The following is a 20,556-nucleotide window of genomic DNA, read 5'->3' as shown; positions in this document are numbered from 1 at the left end:
GGACTTACAGTTGGTAACTCTTGGACAGATATTCGATGACACAATCACCTGTCTTGAGTTTGCGATCTGTTGTTTTCGTCCAAGAACACCCCATCTTAGATCAGTTTGAACAATGTAGGGTTCACCCTTTCCTCCTGTGATTACCTTTCGTGGTACCAAGGCTTCGGGACAATCGTAGCCTATCAACAGTCCAACGCCAAACTGCTTCAACGGGGACATTTCATGAGATATGACAGATAGATAGGTGCTCCCATTCATTGGCTGTTTCACAGGTAGGTATGCAATCTCGATCTAGAGGTATATCGTCTTTTGTATAAGCTGGAGGTAGATCTAATGTGAAGTTTGAATGAAGTCCTCTAACTTTCAGTCCTTTGACCCTTTAACTGTTCACTAACATGTCTCTCCCCATCATTGTGGTGAGTTTGAGCTTCACTGTTTCTGTAGCCACTTGTAATTTCTTACAGATTTCATCAATTTGATCAATGAAGGTGATGTCACTCTGGGCATCCAGTAGCGCATAGGCGTATACCTTCCTGTTCCTCCTTTTAGGATTTGAAATGCAAACTGGTACAACCATTGATGTGCCATTGCTTTCTCCTTCCCTCACTCTGCAAGAGAATACCGATACTTTCTTTCCTTCCTCAGTATCTTTAGGTATTGAGGATTTATCCTTCTTTGGACGTTCTTCATGTAGTGGTGTAGGATGGCGTCCTTTGCAAACGCTGCATGTGGCCTTTTTCTTACACTCCTTAGTAACATGGCCTTTTCTTAGACATCCAAAACACAGTTGGTTATCCAGTACAAATTTTTTCTTTTCTTCTGGGGACTTCTCCTTCAATTGTTGGAACTTTTGTATGGAGTGGTTCTCTCCACAGAAAATAAATTTGAAGGTAGTCTGAAGATTTGTTGGTTCTGTCTCTCTACTGGTCCCAGTAGTGACTTTGAACTTGCTCTCGTAGGTGTCTAGACCTTTATCTGCTGTATTGGTTGCAAAGCTAGCTCTCTTGCACGTCTTATCTCTCTTGCAGGCATTTCTTCTAAGGATTTTAAGACATAAGATGATGTTACTGGATTACATGCTATCCATGCTTCCTTATTGATGAACTCAGAGAACTCTTTAAAACTTGGGAAGTCCTTACCTAGATCTATCTGTTCAGTCACATAGCGATTCCATCTAGAAGCCACTTCTTCAGGTAGCTTAGTTAGCATCCTGTGGTTTTCTAGATAATCATTCAGTACTTCTATTCCTCGTACATGTGGGATGGCATTGCTGCTTGCTTGCAGGAAGTCACCATACTTTTAGAGTTTGAAGTGTTCTTTAGGACCTATTTTAAGCCAGTTATTCAGTTTCTTTGTAAAGGCTCTTTGTACTCAGAAAGGATGACCATATCTTACATTCAATTTTTCCCAAGCTTGCTTGTAGGCTTCTTTGTCTTTTCTATAGAAGTTACCTTCAAGAACTTCCTGGCTTCTCCACCAACTGAAGCAATGATGCTCAATGATCATTTCAAAGCTTGCCTTCCACTCTATGAACTTAAGTACGTCTCCTGAAAATACAGTAGGTTCCAGAATGGGAAGTCTAGCGAGGACTGTTCTCATTGGTCTTGCTGGGACAATGGTTATAACATTCTCCTGACCGTTGCAGTGACATCTAGGAATAGAATCATCCAGTTCTATTTTCTCAGTTAGTTCTGAATTAGGTGAGTCCCTTTCTTTATCTTTTCTGATAGGGATAGAGAGTAAATTCACACACTTTTTTCCTAACACTGGACTAGGCCTCTCTTTGTCTTTCTGTGCAGGGATGGAAGGATAAGGACTAATTTCCTCACTAAGTGCATTCTCCTGGGAGTATGTAGGAAAGTAGGAGTCTGCCTCTTCACTTAGTACAGATTTGAACCTATGACTACTCTGACTCATATCTGGCTTCTATGATCTTAACTTCTGTAACGGACCGTTTCAGCAGACAAGGGGTTAAAATCCGTTTAGGCGATAAGCCCCTTTCTGAGAGACAGGCACAGCTACTTGCAGAACACCAACTCCCGAACTGGATACAAAATAGCACTCCAAACTGGAACCTCACGAATAGCTGCTAGCAGACGAACAGGAAAAGACTACACTGCATGCAGAATTATTAGGCAAATGAGTATTTTGACCACATCATCCTCTTTATGCATGTTGTCTTACTCCAAGCTGTATAGGCTCGAAAGCCTACTACCAATTAAGCATTTTAGGTGATGTGCATCTCTGTAATGAGAAGGGGTGTGGTCTAATGACATCAACACCCTATATTAGGTGTGCATAATTATTAGGCAACTTCCTTTCCTTTGGCAAAATGGGTCAAAAGAAGGACTTGACAGGCTCAGAGAAGTCAAAAATAGTGAGATATCTTGCAGAGGGATGCAGCACTCTTAAAATTGCAAAGCTTCTGAAGCGTGATCATCGAACAATCAAGCGTTTCATTCAAAATAGTCAACAGGGTCGCAAGAAGCGTGTGGAAAAACCAAGGCGCAAAATAACTGCCCATGAACTGAGAAAAGTCAAGCGTGCAGCTGCCAAGATGCCACTTGCCACCAGTTTGGCCATATTTCAGAGCTGCAACATCACTGGAGTGCCCAAAATCACAAGGTGTGCAATACTCAGAGACATGGCCAAGGTAAGAAAGGCTGAAAGACGACCACCACTGAACAAGACACACAAGCTGAAATGTCAAGACTGGGCCAAGAAATATCTCAAGACTGATTTTTCTAAGGTTTTATGGACTGATGAAATGAGAGTGAGTCTTGATGGGCCAAATGGATGGGCCCGTGGCTGGATTGGTAAAGGGCAGAGAGCTCCAGTCCGACTCAGACGCCAGCAAGGTGGAGGTGGAGTACTGGTTTGGGCTGGTATCATCAAAGATGAGCTTGTGGGGCCTTTTCGGGTTGAGGATGGAGTCAAGCTCAACTCCCAGTCCTACTGCCAGTTTCTGGAAGACACCTTCTTCAAGCAGTGGTACAGGAAGAAGTCTGCATCCTTCAAGAAAAACATGATTTTCATGCAGGACAATGCTCCATCACACGCGTCCAAGTACTCCACAGCGTGGCTGGCAAGAAAGGGTATAAAAGAAGAAAATCTAATGACATGGCCTCCTTGTTCACCTGATCTGAACCCCATTGAGAACCTGTGGTCCATCATCAAATGTGAGATTTACAAGGAGGGAAAACAGTACACCTCTCTGAACAGTGTCTGGGAGGCTGTGGTTGCTGCTGCACGCAATGTTGATGGTAAACAGATCAAAACACTGACAGAATCCATGGATGGCAGGCTTTTGAGTGTCCTTGCAAAGAAAGGTGGCTATATTGGTCACTGATTTGTTTTTGTTTTGTTTTTGAATGTCAGAAATGTATATTTGTGAATGTTGAGATGTTATATTGGTTTCACTGGTAAAAATAAATAATTGAAATGGGTATATATTTGTTTTTTGTTAAGTTGCCTAATAATTATGCACAGTAATAGTCACCTGCACACACAGATATCCCCCTAAATTAGCTAAAACTAAAAACAAACTAAAAACTACCTCCAAAAATATTCAGCTTTGATATTAATGAGTTTTTTGGGTTCATTGAGAACATGGTTGTTGTTCAATAATAAAATTAATCCTCAAAAATACAACTTGCCTAATAATTCTGCACTCCCTGTACAATCCTGGCAATCGGTCTTCTAACAGCCTACAGTGAATCCCCCCAATAACGAGACAAGGCTCCGTGTTGAAGGTCAAGCAGTGGTCTGACTGTACTTGAAGTACAGCCTCTTTTATTCACAAAAAACAAACATAGTACTGCCCACAGGGGTTTGAAATACAACCAATCAGTATATTACAAGACATACAATGTAACTACAGCAACCAATCGTTCACGCCCCCAGAGGACCAGAATGAAGACTGACATAGGACAACATATCCCCACAATGCATCATGGTTTCCTCCTCTCTGTCCAGACAACCTGAAGAGCAATCCAATTATCTCTGAGGACAAAGGGAGATCGCCAATACACATGCGCAGACAACAGGACAGACATCACCATTTAAACACACAATGGGACAATGGCACAATAGAAACACACCCAGCATTTTCCTCCCAAGCTGACAAGTTACAATTATTATAGATTGTTACAACTTTGTGAGTTTACATTGGCCATACATATAACTTACATTAATTCAAACAGTATAACGTGGGGACAAACCTATCCAAAATTCACTTGAATCGGTTCAGGGGTTTAAAAGTTAGTATATGGCCCATAATCCAGGGGCAAGAGGCCAGCAGCCAGTCCTCTCCAAAACACCGTGGCGAGGTTGGTTTCGCCACAACTTCTTTCTGCATTTCCAGACTTTTCATCTGTTGGCGCTGTGCTTCCAATTTCAGCTTCCATCTGATGGCATTGTGCATCCTTTTCAGCTTCCTTTTCAGCCATCAGTTGGCGCTGTGCCTCGATGGCAGCTTCCATTTCAATTTCTGCTCTCTTGACAGCAAGTTGTTCAGCTAATTCCTTTATTTTGGCTGAAGTATTATTTGTGGATTCTGATATAGAGGTGGCTCTTCTGCTAGTGAAGGAAGTCACACTTGAGATTGTGGTTCCTACTAAGGACCTAGCATAGTCTCTCAAAAAAAGCTCATTCATTCTTCTTCTTGCTTTAACTTCATCATAATTAGCTGCATATGAAAGTTCTTTCATGAGCTTTACTAAATCTTTAGTGACCGTAGTACATGTGTCCATGTTCCTTGCAATATCCTGGGAAGGTGTTGTAAATGACCGCAGGTTGACATATGCTGTCATAAACTCTGATTCAGATTCTTCTACCATCTCTACCATATCACTCACGTTCCTTTTTATACTTTCTTGCTTTAGCTTTCTACGAACGTCTTTAATGTATGATTTCCACCTATCATACATCCAGGTGAACTTCTTTTCTTTCAGTGCTGCTTCTTGCTCCAAATTTTCCAGCATCTTTGGGGTCGGTTTTCTGGCACGTGATGAATATCTTAGTTCATCTGCTTGGGCTATATTTGTTTGAGGCAAGACTAATGCTGCATCAGACTCTTCTAACTCAGACAGGTTCCCTTGCTCTTCAACTTCTACTCTATCTATCTTTGCATCCTCTAACAGTGGCATGGTAATACTAGGCTCAGACATTTTACTTTAAATGCTATAACAATCAATACGAATATTAAAAGGACTTTTCACTTTAAATGCAATATTAACAAATATTAATCATACCCAGTGTCACCCATAGCCAGTCTCCTGCCCCCCTTAATCATACCCTGTCACCTTTGCCCAGTCCCCTGCCCCCCTTAATCATAACCAGTGTCACCCAGAGCCAGTCCCCTGCCACCCTTAATCATACCCTGTCACCTTTACCCAGTCCCCTGCCCTTCTTAATCATACCCAGTATCACCCTTACCCAGTCCCCTGCCCCCTCAATTAGACCCTGCGCCCCTTAAATTAAGGGTGACAGACACTGGGTATGATTAAGGGGGCAGGGGACTGGATAAGGGTGACACTGGGTATGATTAAGGGGCAGCGGACTGGCTCTAGGTGACACTGGGTATGATTAAGGGGGGCAGGGGACTGGGTAAAGGTGACAGGGCATGATTAAGGGGGGCAGGGGACTGGCTATGGGTGACACTGGGTATGATTAAGGGGGGCAGGGGACTGGGCAAAGGTGACAGGGTATGATTAAGGGGGCAGGAGACTGGCTATGGGTGACACTGGGTATGATTAAGGGCCTTATAACGTGCCAGTAAAAAGGGACCCCCATAATGCCCCCCAATAATGTGCCAGTAAGTGTCCCCATAGATGCCCCCCATCATGTGCCAGTATCAAGTGCCTCTCTCCTCCCCCCCACATTTCCCAGCATCATAGTGCCATCTCGCCCCCCCCCCCCAAAGTGCCAGTATCATAGTGCCATCTCTCCCCCCAATGTGCCAGTATCATAGTGCCATCTCCCCCCAATGTGCCAGTATCAAGTGCCTCTCTCCTTCCCACCCCCATGTGCCAGTATCATAGTGCCAACCCCCATGTGCCAGTATCAAGTGCCAAACCCCCCCATGTGCCAGTATCAAGTGCCTCTCTCCTCCCGCCATGTCCCAGTATCATAGTGTCATAGTGCCATCTCCCCCCCAAAATAGCCAGTATCAAGTGCCTCTCTACCCCCCATGTCCCAGTATCATAGTGCCATCTCCCTCTCCCAAAAGTGCCAGTATCAAGTGACTCTCTCCTTCCCCCCCATGTGCCAGTATCATAGTGCCATCTCCCCCCCAATGTGCCAGTAACAAGTGCCTCTCTCCTTCCCACCCCCCAATATGTGCCAGTATCATAGTGCCATCTCCCCCCTCCCAATGTGCCAGTATCAAGTGCCTCTCTCCTTCCCACCCCCCCATGTGCCAGTATTATAGTGCCAATTCCCCCCATGTGCCAGTATCAAGTGCCTCTCTCCTTCCCCCCATGTGCCAGTATTATAGTGCCAAACCCCCCCCCCCCCCATGTGCCAGTATCAGGTGCCAACCCCCCTCCCCCCATGTGCCAGTATCAAGTGCCTCCCGCTCCCCCCATTTGGCAGTAACAGTCGGGTATTTAAAAAAAAACAAAAACACTTATACTTACCTCCATATCAGCGACGCGATGCAGACCTCTTCTGACCTGTATGTCCATATATGGAGTCAGTGCTTGTGTATTCTAATTTAGGCCTGTATTTCAGAAAAGTTTCTGCTGGGACTCGAACCCACGACTTTCTGTATTAGAGGCAAGGCACTTAACCACACAGCTATAAGAGCTGCATAGCCACTATCTGAAAAAATATGAGACTTCTACTGTAGACTTGTTTATAGCTTTGATAGCTAGTGTACATCCATACACATGACAGCTGCCCCAGCGCACTCAGCCTGCTATATATCTATATATGATAGCTGCCCCAGCACACCCATCTCTGCTACATCTATACACATGACAGCTGCCCCAGCACACCCAGCTCTGCTACATCTATACACATGACAGCTGCCCCAGCACACTCAGCTCTGCTATATCTCTATATATCTATCTACTGTATAGTAATACTTAGAGATATATAGATATAGCAGAGCTGAGTATACAGGGGCAGTTGTCATGTGTATAGATGTAGCAGAGCTGGGTGTGCTGGGGCAGCTGTCATATATAGAGATATAGTAGAGCTGAGTGTGCTGGGGCAGCTGTCATGTGTATTAGATGTAGCAGGCTGGGTGTGCTGGGGCAGCTATCATATATAGAGATATAGCAGAGCTGAGTGTGCTGGCGCAGCTGTCATATAGAGATATAGAAGTGCTGGGTGTGTTGGGGCAGCTGTCATGTGTATAGATGTACACTGGCTATAACAGCTATAACAGAGTCTACAGTAGAAGTCTCATATTTTTTTTCAGTGGCTATGCAGCTCTTTATAGCTGTGTGGGTAAGTGCTTTGCCTCTGATACAGAAGGTCGTGGGTTTGAATCCCAGCAGACACATCTCTCCCTCTCCTGAGGACGGCAATACAGATGACTATGACTGGGATTTGTCGGAATCGAATCTCCTAAATAAGCGTGCAAGTTGTGACACAGGCAGGGCGTCTATAAAGTAGTAAGGGTGCTGTCGGGAGGTGAGAGAAGTCCGCCGCCGTCCTGCATGTCGTTACAGTTTGTGGCAGTCGCTACACCGGCCAAAGAGCCTCCTCACCGTCGGCACCACCTGGCACCCTGTGCGGCCGCACAGCTCGCACACCTTAAAGGCTGGCGCTGACTCAGGGAATAGTTGCTGTACGGCGGTATATGCTGGCGCTCTAATGTGCTCTATTCTGTGCAAGTGAGGAGCGTTATCTCTTCACCCTCTGAGGGCAATAGTTCCACTGTGGCAGGCGCAGCACTATGAAGTACCTTTTGCGCTGTGGCATTAGAAGAATTTTGATATCTCTGACTTTTTAGTCTAACCAGACTGTCTATTACTCAAAACTTGTAATTCCTCTAGCGCCGTTCTAAGGAAGCAGTAGGTTTGAAGAGCACACCAAATGCTTGAAATAACTTCTTTATTAACTTCAACTTTTATTTATATATAACACTGCCGCCTCCGCAGCAGATAGTCCATGTACAAAACACATGTTGAATAAAGTATCATAAAATGGTGGTATGCATAAGATGGTGGTTCAACTGTTCAATCTTGTCATTCAACATAAAATGGTGGATATATTTCTCTTGAGTATCTGTACTTGCACTTTAAGTTATTTAAGCACTTTATGATCTCTCTGAGAGGTATATCTGAAGTTAACCAATAGTTCACTTGCTCTACTTGGTTTGCAGTTTGCTCTATACAATTGCTTATGATCTGGTATGAGCAGTTCGCATTTGTATGCAATTTGTTTGGATTGTATGATTGTATGGCTCAGTAGTTCATTTGTATGGTGGAACTGTAAGTAAACATACATATAACCAGTTCAGTATACAGTTCTAATCACTATATTAACAGTAGGAACATTATATAACTGTTTTGAATACCTATTTTGACCCCTTGCTTCCAAAAAACACAGCTCTTAGTGGAGTGTTTGTCTGTTCAGCTCCTCTGTCTGGTGAATAATGACTCCAGCAGCTCCTGCTAGGGGAATTTCCCTCACAAGCAGTGTGTGAGGCTGGCTGTAATTGGTCAAAACTCCTGCTGTGTGTGAGGCTGGATGTGATTGGTCAAGACTCCTGTCCAGCAACAACAGTTTAACTCTATGCTTTCTGTTGTTTCTGCTATGTCATTGAGCTTACCTTACATTATACACTGCTCAAAAAAATAAAAGGAACACTTAAACAACACAATGTAACTTCAAGTCAATCACACTTCTGTGAAATCAAACTGTCCACTTAGGAAGCAACACTGAGTGACAATCAATTTCACATGCTGTTGTGCAAATGGGATAGACAATAGGTGGAAATTATAGGCAATTAGCAAGACACCCACAATAAAGGAGTGGTTCTGCAGGTGGTGACCTGACCACTTCTCAGTTCCTATGCATCCTGGCTGATGTTTTGGTCACTTTTGAATGCTGCCGGTGCTTTAACTCTAGTGGTAGCATGAGACGGAGTCTACAACCCACAAAAGTGGCTCAGGTAGTGCAGCTTATCCAGGATGGCACATCAATGCGAGCTGTGGCAAGAAGGTTTGCTGTGTCTGTCAGCGTAGTGTCCAGAGCATGCAGGCGCTACCAGGAGACAGGCCAGTACATCAGGAGACGTGGATTAGGCCGTAGGAGGGCAACAACCCAGCAGCAGGACCGCTACCTCCGCCTTTGTGCAAGGAGGAACAGGAGGAGCACTGCCAGAGCCCTGCAAAATGACCTCCAGCAGGCCACAAATGTGCATGTGTCTGCTCAAACGGTCAGAAACAGACTCCATGAGGGTGATATGAGGGTCCGACGTCCACAGGTGGGGGTTGTGCTTACAGCCCAACACCGTGCAGGATGTTTGGCATTTGCCAGAAAACACCAAGATTGGCAAATTCGCCACTGGCGCCCTGTGCTCTTCACAGATGAAAGCAGGTTCACACTGAGCACATGTGACAGACGTGACAGAGTCTGGAGACGCCGTGGAGAACGTTCTGCTGCCTGCAACATCCTCCAGCATGACCGGTTTGGCATTGGGTCAGTAATGGTGTGGGGTGGCATTTCTTTGGAGGGCCGCACAGCCCTCCATGTGCTCGCCAGAGGTAGCCTGACTGCCATTAGGTACCGAGATGAGATCCTCAGACCCCTTGTGAGACCATATGCTGGTGCGGTTGGCCCTGGGTTCCTCCTAATGCAATACAATGCTAGACTTCATGTGGCTGGAGTGTGTCAGCAGTTCCTGCAAGACGAAGGCGTTGATGCTATGGACTGGCCCGCCCGTTCCCCAGACCTGAATCCAATTGAGCACATCTGGGACATCACGTCTCGCTCTATCCACCAACGTCACGTTGCACCACAGACTGTCCAGGAGTTGGCAGATGCTTTAGTCCAGGTCTGGGAGGAGATCCCTCCGGAGACCGTCTGCCACCTCATCAGGAGCATGCACAGGCGTTGTAGGGGGGTCATACAGGCACGTGGAGGCCACACACACTACTGAGTCTCATTTTGACTTGTTTTAAGGACATTACATCAAAGTTGGATCAGCCTGTAGTGTGTTTTTCCACTTTAATTTTGAGGGTGACTCCAAATCCAGACCTCCATGGGTTAAAAAACTTGATTTCCATATTTTTTTTGGTGTGATTTTGTTGTCAGCACATTCAACTATGTAAAGAACAAAGTATTTCAGAAGAATATTTAATTAATTCAGATCTAGGATGTGTTATTTTTGTGTTCCCTTTATTTTTATGAGCAGTGTATAATGAATCTTAAAGACATACTATCTTTTCTGCTTCTGTGAACACAGAATATAACTATTACATGACATCCAAACATGAAGTCACTGTAAATAACTCTGCTTTTGTCTTTAACACATAAACATAGGAACTGTATTAAGGTTATTGGCAGATCATAGCTTTATAAACATATAAGCCGTATTAGCAACCTAGGACAGGTCTTAGCTGGCCAGCTACAGAAACACAGATGGATCGCCAGATATCTATGAACCTGGTCTAATACTGGGCTTCCTCACCTACTGTTTTCAGTAGGTCCATGTTCCCTTCTGTATTTTTTGTGACCAAAAACAGGAAAAAATCTTAGTTGAAGGAAGAAAACCTTACCTTGTTAGTTTAAACAAGATGGATTGAATTTGATAGCATAATTAATTAAAAGCTATACGAAGCTAACATCAGTAGCTCAATTATTTACTTGGGATACCTGGCAGTAGTTTGGGGTGAGATACCTTCCATTGTGTTTAGCAATGTCACCCATTATACGCAATGCCTTGTCTTTCTTTTTTCGTATTAGCAGCCATCGAGGAGACTCAGGGATGTACCTGTAAATATATCACATAGACCATGGTTATATTTGAGTTTTAAATTCTAGATGGTTGTTTTCATAATTTGTATCATATATCAGATTGCATTCAAATGTAGGAATATAGCCTTTCAATATGGCCTGTCCTTTGCAGTCCATTTAGCCTAGATGCAAAATTTCAGCTGAAAACTTTTCAGAGGTGTCTTCCCAGAAAATACATTGATCAGCTATAATCAGGATTGGTGATAAATATATCATACCACTGCTGGAACCCCCATAGTCATTTAAAGGGGGGGCCCAAATCCTTATCACACAACCATGGTGAGGAGGAGCTTAAATGGAAAAATGGTTGGTTTGTACATTGCCACTCCATTTGATATCTAAGGGGCTGATGGGTACTATCTCTCCTTGGGGAGAGAGCACATTGGTTGGCATGAGGAGACCTATAGGCCATACATGCTCCTCTGGAATTCTGGGAACAAAGGGATGCAAATGAGCTCTTAACAAGCTCTGCCTCTAATGCCACCAGATGAAAGGCAGCTATCCTATAAGTCAATGTTCAACCCTTTAAATAGGCCTTGAGACATGACTTGGATATTAAATAAGCCAGCACCTCATCTGCAGACAGCTGTTCCGGGGTAATTGCCCCTAATCAGTGCAGAGCAGAGAGTACTGGTTTAACTGGGCTGATGGAAACAGCTAAGCATTGTTCTTGGCTGTCGGGTGAGGAGGAACAGAGGACTTGGAACCCTTATTGTAGTGATAGGTGGGGATCCCAGTGGTGGGGCCTGCAAAGGTCATCCATTCATAACCTATCATGTGGATAGGTGATAAAGTTTAAAAACACCTTTAAAGGGATTCTGTCACCAGGTTTCACCCCTGTCAGCTAAACATATGCTGATGTTCAGGGCCTCATCAGGATTCCTAATCTGGGCTTCTAAATGTGATCCGTAGCCTTATTTTGCTAAAAAACTGGTTTTACTAACCTGTCACTCAAAGAAATAAGGTGATGTCAAGGGATGCAAGGTGCCGGCCGCACCCACCGCCGTTCGTGCCCAACGCCGCCTTTCCAGACTTCTGCACCGCCTCCTAATCCTCTGTGCCGCCTCTCGCTCTCCCTCCGTCCCTCCTCCTCCTGCTGCTGTAAGATATTGCGCGTGCGCACAGGGCTCTGAGAGGCTGGTGCCAGAGTGCAGGTCATACCTGGGTTGAGCGAAGTGCCGGCGCATGCGCACTTCGCTTTAAGAAGCCAAATCGAGAAGTCCGCACTGGCGCATCAGGCAGAGCCCTGTGCGCACGCGCAAGATCTTACAGAGGGAGGAGGGGGGATGGAGGGAGAGCGAGAGGCGGCACAGAGAATTAGGAGGCGGTGCAGAAGTCTGGAAAGGCGGCGCTGGGCACGAACGGCGGTGGGTGCGGCCGGCACCTTGCATCCCTTGACATCCCCTTGGGCACCTTATTTCTTTGAGTGACAGGTTAGTAAAACCTGTTTTTTAGCAAAATAAGGCTACGGATCACATTTAGAAGCCCAGATTAGGAATCCTGATGAGGCCCTGAACATCAGCATATGTTTAGCTGACAGGGGTGAAACCTGGTGACAGAATCCCTATAAATGTAACAGTAATCTTGTGGGTGCTGCAGACAGACTGAATAACCCCCCTCCACTACACATCTTATTCAAACAGCTGCAGGAGAACACAAGAACAAGGGGGCATAAGTCCCATCTGTTGACTTAAATGCATAAGGTAAAGAGACATGTCATAGCAGCAGATGTTTTACAGTTGCCCTTTTCTTTACTTCTAGTTTACATACTAGCATTGTTTTTTACAATGTAGTTTAAAGAGAAATAATTGAATCCATACTTTCGTTTCTGAGAAATGACCACTGCTGCAGATTGATAGTAAATGTTACAGTCTAAACAATCTAGCCACAAGCTTTACTAACTAATTATTAAAAACAATCTAATGAGAATTGATGTCAGGAGTTTACAGTGTACAGTGTAAAATGTTTTCTCGGAAACTTTTAACGGGTGTTTTAGATTATGTTCTGCAGAAGCAAAAACTATAAACAAAGTATGGTTATTACAGAGGCAGTAATTAAAAGCCATCTTTTAAAATAGTCAGTAAAATGTTCAAACTAAAACACCTATTGGAAACATTAGGTATAGTTTTTAATAGGATAACTACAGTAGCTGAACATGCAAGAGCAAGATAAAATCAATCTGGCAAAAGGTAATGATGTGCATGGACGTTAAACTTGAATTTGAAACACGTTGGATATTGCTTAGTATCCTACATTGTAATATAAAACTTGGAGATTTGGGGCAATTGAAACCACAAGAGACATGGCATATTACTGTCTTTATGAAATAATCTACTGGTAGCCGAGTGGCCATGGGCAGCCCATGTGCCCCTCCCTACTATCGCTAACCTCTACGTGGGCTGGTAGGAAAAGGAGGTGGTCTTTTGTGAAGATTTCAAGGAATGGTCATCATGTATCCATATTTGGCTGCGATACATAAAATACGTATTAAAGGGGTTGTCTGGGTTCAGAGCTGAACCCAGACATACCCATAATTTCACCCAGGCAGCCCCCCTGACATGAGCATCAGAGCAGTTCATGCTCCGATGCTCTCCCTTGCCCTCTGATGGGCGGGCTTTAGCGCTGCCCTAGCTGTTTTACAGGTTAGGGCAGCGCTAAGGCTGTCCATCAGGGCCGGTGGCATCAATGGTCGCACTGCTGGGCAGAAACTTCCACCTGGCAGCCTGAAAGAGAGCCTGGTAGGTCACCGGAACTCCACAAAATACCTTTGCACTAGGCGATTCAGCACAGGGCAAAGGAAAGCATCAGAGCATGAACTGCTCCCATGCTCTTGTCAGGGCGGCTGCCTGGGTGAAGTTCTGGGCATGTCCAGGTTCAGCTCTGAACCCAGACAACCCCTTTAATCCTCTGGAATGGAAGTACAACACAGTTTGAAACGTTTGTAAATAAGCTGAATATAAATACTTAGGGCCTGTATGTTACATCCACCTTCAATCAATGGGAAATGTCATTCCTACATCTGTCCATTTGGAAGAATAAGGATGGATGATTAAGTACAAGGATGTTTTGCAAGCCCACAGGAACTAACATCTTGTTACAATGGCATAGCTGGCATCCACGTACTGTCACGCCCTGCCCTGTGGGTGTTCTGAGACGATCTGTCAGAGTTGCTGCACGTGACTCGGTCTGACAGTTTGTTTTGTTTTGGGTTTGAACAGAATCCCACCTCCTATCAGGTGTGGTTCGTTTGGTCATTGGGGAGGCTATTTATTCCTCCCTCTCCCTATAGCCTTTGTGGGTTATACTTCTTCCTTGTTTGTGTGCTGGAAGTTTTGGTGGATCGTCTGCTCCAACTCATCTAAAGATAAGTCCTTTTCCCTTTTCCATTCTGTGTCTGTTTTTACTAGGCCCCTAGAGTGACGCTAGCTCCTTCGGTGGTTGAAGGAGCTGGTAGTCTCTTTCCCTTTTCCCTACTGCTGAGGGTTTGGTCCAGTGTGTTTCAGCTTAGGTATGAGATATGCACATGGGCATAGCAGCGTAGGGAAAGTCTTTTAGGGATTGCTAGAAGGGGACCCCTTTGTTCCCTAGCTTTTGGGGCCTAGTCAGTTGTTTTGTTTGCTTTGCCGTTTCCTGTTTCCTTCCCTTATCTTACCTACCATGACATTATAACACGCCCTACCGTAATTTTTTGCAAACATGAAGACTATTGATGCTTTGGTTAATCGCATGCAGGGATTGTCTTTGGAAGTAGCTGACTTCCACAATTCGGTTGCACAGTGTCAGAGTACTTTGGCGTCTGGTGCTTCCGGAGGAAACCAGGTCTGCCTGGAACCTAAGGTCTCTCTCCCTGATAGGTTTTCCGGGGGAAGTGATAACTTTGTCCAATTCAGGGAGTCCTGTAAATTGTATTTTCGTCTGCGTCCGATTTCATCTGGAGACGAAAACCAGAGAGTTGGGATTATTATTTCTCTGGTAAAAGGTTACGCTCAGTTCTGGGCTTTTTCTCTGCCGACCGGTTCTCAGTCCCTCCGGTCGGTGGATGAATTTTTCGGAGCCCTGTGTCTGATTTATGATGACCCTGACCGGGTCTCCATGGCTGAATCTAAGTTGCGCAGCTTGTGCCAGGGAGAACGTACTACTGAGTCGTATTGTGCTGAATTTAGAAGATGGACGACTGACTCAGAGTGGAATGATCCTGCACTCTGTAGTTCTGTCAGGGGCTATCTGAGAGATTAAAAGATGCTCTTGCATTTCATGAAAAACCTGATCCCTTGGAGGCGGCCATGTCTTTGGACGTACGGATTGATAGGCGTCTTAGGGAGAGATGCAAGATTCCCTTCGGGCAGGGGGTACTGCCTGGTGGAGAATCAGTGCCTCCTGTCCCTCGGGGTACTCTGACACCTGAATTAGGGGCTGGAGAGGAGCCTATGCAATTGGGTCAGATCACTTCTTGCTCTGGTAATAGGAATTCTAGGAAGCTGAATAGACTGTGTTTCTTCTGTGGTAAAGAAGGTCATTTTGTTAATGTGTGCCCTTTTATTAAACCTCAAAGTGGTAATGAAAAACAAATAGGGGATCCCTTCAAAGAAAAAAAAAAACTCCCTTACTCTTGGTAGTGTGAATGGGGAGTCAGAGTAGGCATATTTGTATCCTACCTGCAGTATACGATTCCTTCTGCCAGCCATGGTGGCGCTAGACTCTGGCAATTTTGAGTTAAAGGTATTTGTTGACAGTGGCGCAGGGGTTAATCTTATTGATTTTCAGTTTGTTCAGAGTCATGGTTTTAAAACTACTGCATTGAGCAAAGAGATACCTGTGTTTGCTATAGATTCCGCCCCACTCTCGCAAAGATGTCTAGCTCATATTGTTCAGGATATTCATTTGAAGGTGGGTGATTCTCATGTTGAGTTCATTTTTTGTTTTAGTATGAAAGGTTTGCCTGCTCCGATGGTTCTAGGTTTACCATGGTTGATAAAACATAACCCTACCATTGACTGGCAAACAAGACAAATCAGGAATTGGAGTGAATTTTGTATGGACAACTGTCTTAGTGCCTCTATTTTGCGGGTGGTCACTAAGGTGTTGCCTCAGCTTGTTTCTGATTTTTCGGACGTATTCTCAGAGGGCGGAGCTCAGGAGTTGCCCCCTCACTGGGAATATGATTGTCCGGTCAATCTTGTACCCGGAGAAAAATTGCCAAAATCTCGGTTATATAATCTTTCTCAACCCGAAAGAGTAGCTATGTGGGAGTACATTGCCAAGAGTTTGGCAAAGGGACATATTAGACCATCTAAGTCTCCTATGGCCGCTGGCTTCTTTTTCATAAAGAAGAAGGACAGATTCCTTAGACCGTGCCTAGATTTCCGGGAACTGAATCTCATTACAGTCCGTGATCCTTATCCCCTTCCCTTGATTCTGTCATGGTCTTACCTTCTTGCTGTTCTCCTTCGTTTGACATGTGCTGGCGGCCATCTTGGTTTCTGGGTTTCTTGTAGCCTCCCACCCTGCGGTTCCTCCTTCCCACTGGGAGGAGCTGGATGCCCAGCTCATATATATAGGAGGTCTGTGGCTTCAGTTCCTTGCTTGGTCCTCCTGTGTTCACATGCTTCTAGACTGCTGCTGCTTCTGGTTCCTGATCCTGGTTTCGTCCGACTACCCTGCTGGTTCCTGATCCTGGTTTCGTCCGACTACCCTGCTGGTTCTTGATCCTGGCTTCGTCTGACTACCCTGCTGGTTCCTGATCCTGGCTTCGTCTGACTACCCTTCTGGTTCCTGACCTCTGGCTTCGCAAAGACTCTGCTTCGGTTTCGCCATCCGTTTGGACTTTTGCTTTACAGCTTTATTTTCAATAAAGTCTTCTTATTTTCACTTATCCCTTGTTGTACGTCTGGTTCATGGTTCCGTGACAGATTCTGGATCTTTTTGATCAGATTGTTGGTGCTAAGGTGTTTTCTAAGTTGGATTTAAGAGGAGCTTATAATCTGATCAGAATCAGGGAAGGAGATGAGTGGAAAACGGCCTTCAATACCCCCGAGGGTCACTTCGAGAATCTAGTCATGCCCTTTGGTTTAACTAATGCTCCAGCAGTCTTTCAGCGCTTTATCATTGACATTTTTCATCATTTGGTGGGGAGGTTCGTGGTTATTTACCTCGATGACATACTAATTTACTCTCCCGATATGAAGACTCATCATGATCATTTGAGACAAGTGTTCTTGATCCTTCGGGAGAATAATTTGTATGCTAAGTTGGAAAAAATGCGTGTTTGCTGTTCAGGAGCTGCCGTTTTAGGGGTACTTGCTTTCTGCCTCCGGTTTTCGTATGGATCGCGAAAAAAGGTCCGTGCGGTACTGGAAGAATGGGATCGACCGGAGAATCAGAAAGCCCTGATGCGGTTTTTAGGATTTACTAATTACTACAGAAAGTTCATCCTGAATTATTTCACCATTGTCAAACCTTTGACAGATATGACTAGGAAGGGCGCTGACTTCTCTGTCTGGTCGGATGAGGCATTACAGGCTTTATCTGTTATTAAGAAATGTTTTGCTTCTGCGCCCATGCTGATGCAACCTGATGTGTCTCAACCCTTCATTGTGGAGGTTGACGCGTCAGAAGTGGGAGTCGGAGCAGTCTTGTCGCAAAGTCCCTCTCCTAGCAAATGGCGCCTGTGTGCTTTCTTCTCCCAGCAACTCTCGGCCGCCGAGAGAAATTATGATGTTGGGAATAGAGAGTTGTTGGCCATCAAATTGGCCTTTAAAGAGTGGCGCCATTGGCTAGAAGGGGCTACCTATCCGATTACGGTATTTACTGACCATAAGAATCTGGCCTACCTGCAATCTGCAAAGAGTTTAAATCCTATGGAGGCTAGATGGTCATTTTTTTTTTTACCAGGTTCAATTTTGTTGTCACCTATCGCCCTGGGATTAAAAACGTCAAAGCGGATGCGTTGTCAAGTAGCTTTCCGGGGAGGGGGGGGAAGAAGGGGAGATTCGGAGGATCCCACTCTGATTTTGGCTGATGGGGTGGTGGTTTCCGCTCTTTACCCCGAGCTGGAGACGGAAGAGTTGGGGGCTCAAGAGGAGGCTCCTGATTCTTGTCCTCCAGGGAAGTTGTTTGTTCCTTCTGAACTGCAATACAAAGAGTTCAAGGAGCATCATGATACGGTCCTCATGGAAGTAGATCCACTGTAGATCTTATTTCCCGGAGATTCTGGTAGCCTGGGTTGCGTAAAAGTGTTGAGAGTTATGTAGCAGCTTGTAAAACCTGTGCACGCGCGAAGGTGGTGCACACTCGGCCATCAGGATCCCTTCTTCCTTTGTCCATCCCATCTCGTCCTTGGACACATTTGTTCATGAACTTCATTACTGATTTGCTGAGTTCCTCTCGGAAAACTGTGATTTTGGTGGTAGTGGACCGCTTCAGCAAGATGGCTCACTTTGTACCATTATCAGGTTTGCCCAATGCTAAAACTCTCGCTCAGGTTTTCATTGATAACATTGTGAAATTACATGGCATTCCCTCTGATGTGGTGTCTGATTTGGTGTGGTTGTCCACTAAAAACATTAAACTGAAGGTACCCTTTTGGAAATTGGGTCCAAGATTTATTGGCCCTTACTAAATCTCGGCCATTGTCAATCCGGTGGCGTTTCGTCTGGAACTTCCGCAGGCCTGAAAGATCCATAATGTGTTTCACAGGTCCTTGTTGATGAAATATGTGGAACCTGCAGAACCATCTCCTTTGCCTCCTCCTCCTGTTTTGGTTGATGGAAATCTGGAGTTTCAGATCTCCAGAATTCTCAACTCACCTGTTCTTCGGGATTCCCTTCAGTACCTGGTGCATTGGAGGGGATACGGTCCCGAGGAAAGAATGTGGGTTCCGGCTACCGATGTTAACGCTAGCCGCCTTGTTAAAGCCTTTCACAGGGCACACCCGGAAAAGTTGGGCCTGGGTGTCCGGAGGTTACCCGTAGAGGTGGGGGGGTACTGTCACGCCCTGCCCTGTGGGTGTTCTGAGATGATCTGTCAGAGTTGCTGCACATGACTCAGTCTGACAGTTTGTTTTGTTTTGGGTTTGAACAGAATCCCACCTCCTATCAGTTGTGGTTTGTTTGGTCATTGGGGAGGCTATTTATTCCTCCCTCTCCCTATAGCCTTTGCGGGTAATACTTCTTCCTTATTTGTGTGCTGGAAGTTTTGGTGGATCGTCTGGTCCAACTCATCTAAAGATAAGTCCTTTTCCCTTTTCCCTTCTGTGTCTGTTTTTACTAGGCCCCTAGAGTGACGCTAGCTCTTTTGGTGGTTGAAGGAGCTGGTAGTCTCTTTCCCTTTTCCCTACTGCTGAGGGTTTGGTCCAGTGTGTTTCAGTTTAGGTACGTGGGCATGTGCATATCTACCTTTGAGATATGCACATGGGCATAGAAGCGTAGGGAAAGTCTTTTAGGGATTGCTAGGAGGTGACCCCTTTGTTCCCTAGCTTTTGGGGCCTAGTCAGTTGTTTTGTTTACTTTGCCGTTTCCTGTTTCCTTCCCTTATCTTACCTACCGTGACACGTACCTTACTCAAAAGGGATCCCAAAGGGACAGTACCTCAGGGCTTAAAGGAAGTACTCTGAAACCCTAGACTTCAAACAAGCAGCTGATGACCTCCGGCTGAGGTACCAGCAAGGGGGCATCCTGACCAGGTTCTCAATAGAGCTTACCACCACACTCACTGTAGCGATCGAATCTCTCCTGACTCCTAAAAAAACGACTGAGGATGGAGAATGCCTTAGAATTATAGGCACATATGATGCTGTCTACAATGAAGTCAAAAATATACTCGAGACAATGGCAGATCCTTCAAACAAACCTAGAAATAGGCAATCTAATAGGTGAAGTCCTCCTCATCACATATAGGAGGGGTAGGAACCTGAGGGACCGGTTGGTCCACAGCTTCCTGAAAAAATAGTAATCCGGCACATGGTTGCCTATATCCACTACAGGAACTTACAGGTGTAGTGAATGTTTGGCTTGCAATGGTAATAGTGTGGGTAAAACCTCCAAAATCACATCTACTCAGAAGCTATACCACATTAGAATTTCTATCACAGGCAAGACTACGGGGGGTCATCTACCTCGCTACCTGCGCTTGTGGTCTCCAATATGTGGGCAAGACCCTCGCGAGTTTAGACGCAAAGTGGGAGAACATCTCAATGATATCCGCAACAACAAGGATACTCCCAATAGCGAGACACGTTGGAGAATCACACATGGGCAACACGAGTGTCCTCAAATTCCAAGGAATTGAAAGCCAGCAGCAGTCACCTAGGGGCAGCGATTTGGACATCATTCTCCTAAGAAAAGAAATGGAGTGGATATTCCATCCGAATACAGAGAAACCTAAGGGCCTCAATGAGAGAAGCAGCGCCCCTTTTTTATTCATTTTGAATTTAATCAAATAATTTTTGTTTTCTTTTATACCGTCCTAGTCAGGCAGTACTACGTTTAGCTGAGCACATGGCTTCAGTTATACTTTGCATAAAATGCCCATTAGTTGTAAAACATTTGAAATAGCCAATATTGAAAAAAGATTTTTTAAATATCT

General features: G+C 45.0%; 1 protein-coding gene across 3 annotated transcripts in view; it reads right to left on the bottom strand.

Annotated features, from left to right (window-relative positions):
- SLC22A3 (solute carrier family 22 member 3) overlaps positions 1-20,556 on the bottom strand; it is a 250,751-nt gene that overhangs the window by 70,923 nt on the left and 159,272 nt on the right. For 2 of the 3 annotated variants that reach the window (XM_040429280.1, XM_040429282.1), the window contains one exon: positions 10,825-10,951. In XM_040429280.1, coding sequence (XP_040285214.1) covers positions 10,825-10,951 — 127 coding nt within the window. The remainder of the gene's footprint in view (positions 1-10,824; positions 10,952-20,556) is intronic. The other variant, XM_040429281.1, reaches the window with a different exon arrangement.

Source organism: Bufo bufo, chromosome 4 (assembly GCF_905171765.1).
Source record: "Bufo bufo chromosome 4, aBufBuf1.1, whole genome shotgun sequence".
NCBI lineage: Eukaryota > Metazoa > Chordata > Amphibia > Anura > Bufonidae > Bufo > Bufo bufo.
This window is presented reverse-complemented; position numbering and strand designations above follow the sequence as displayed.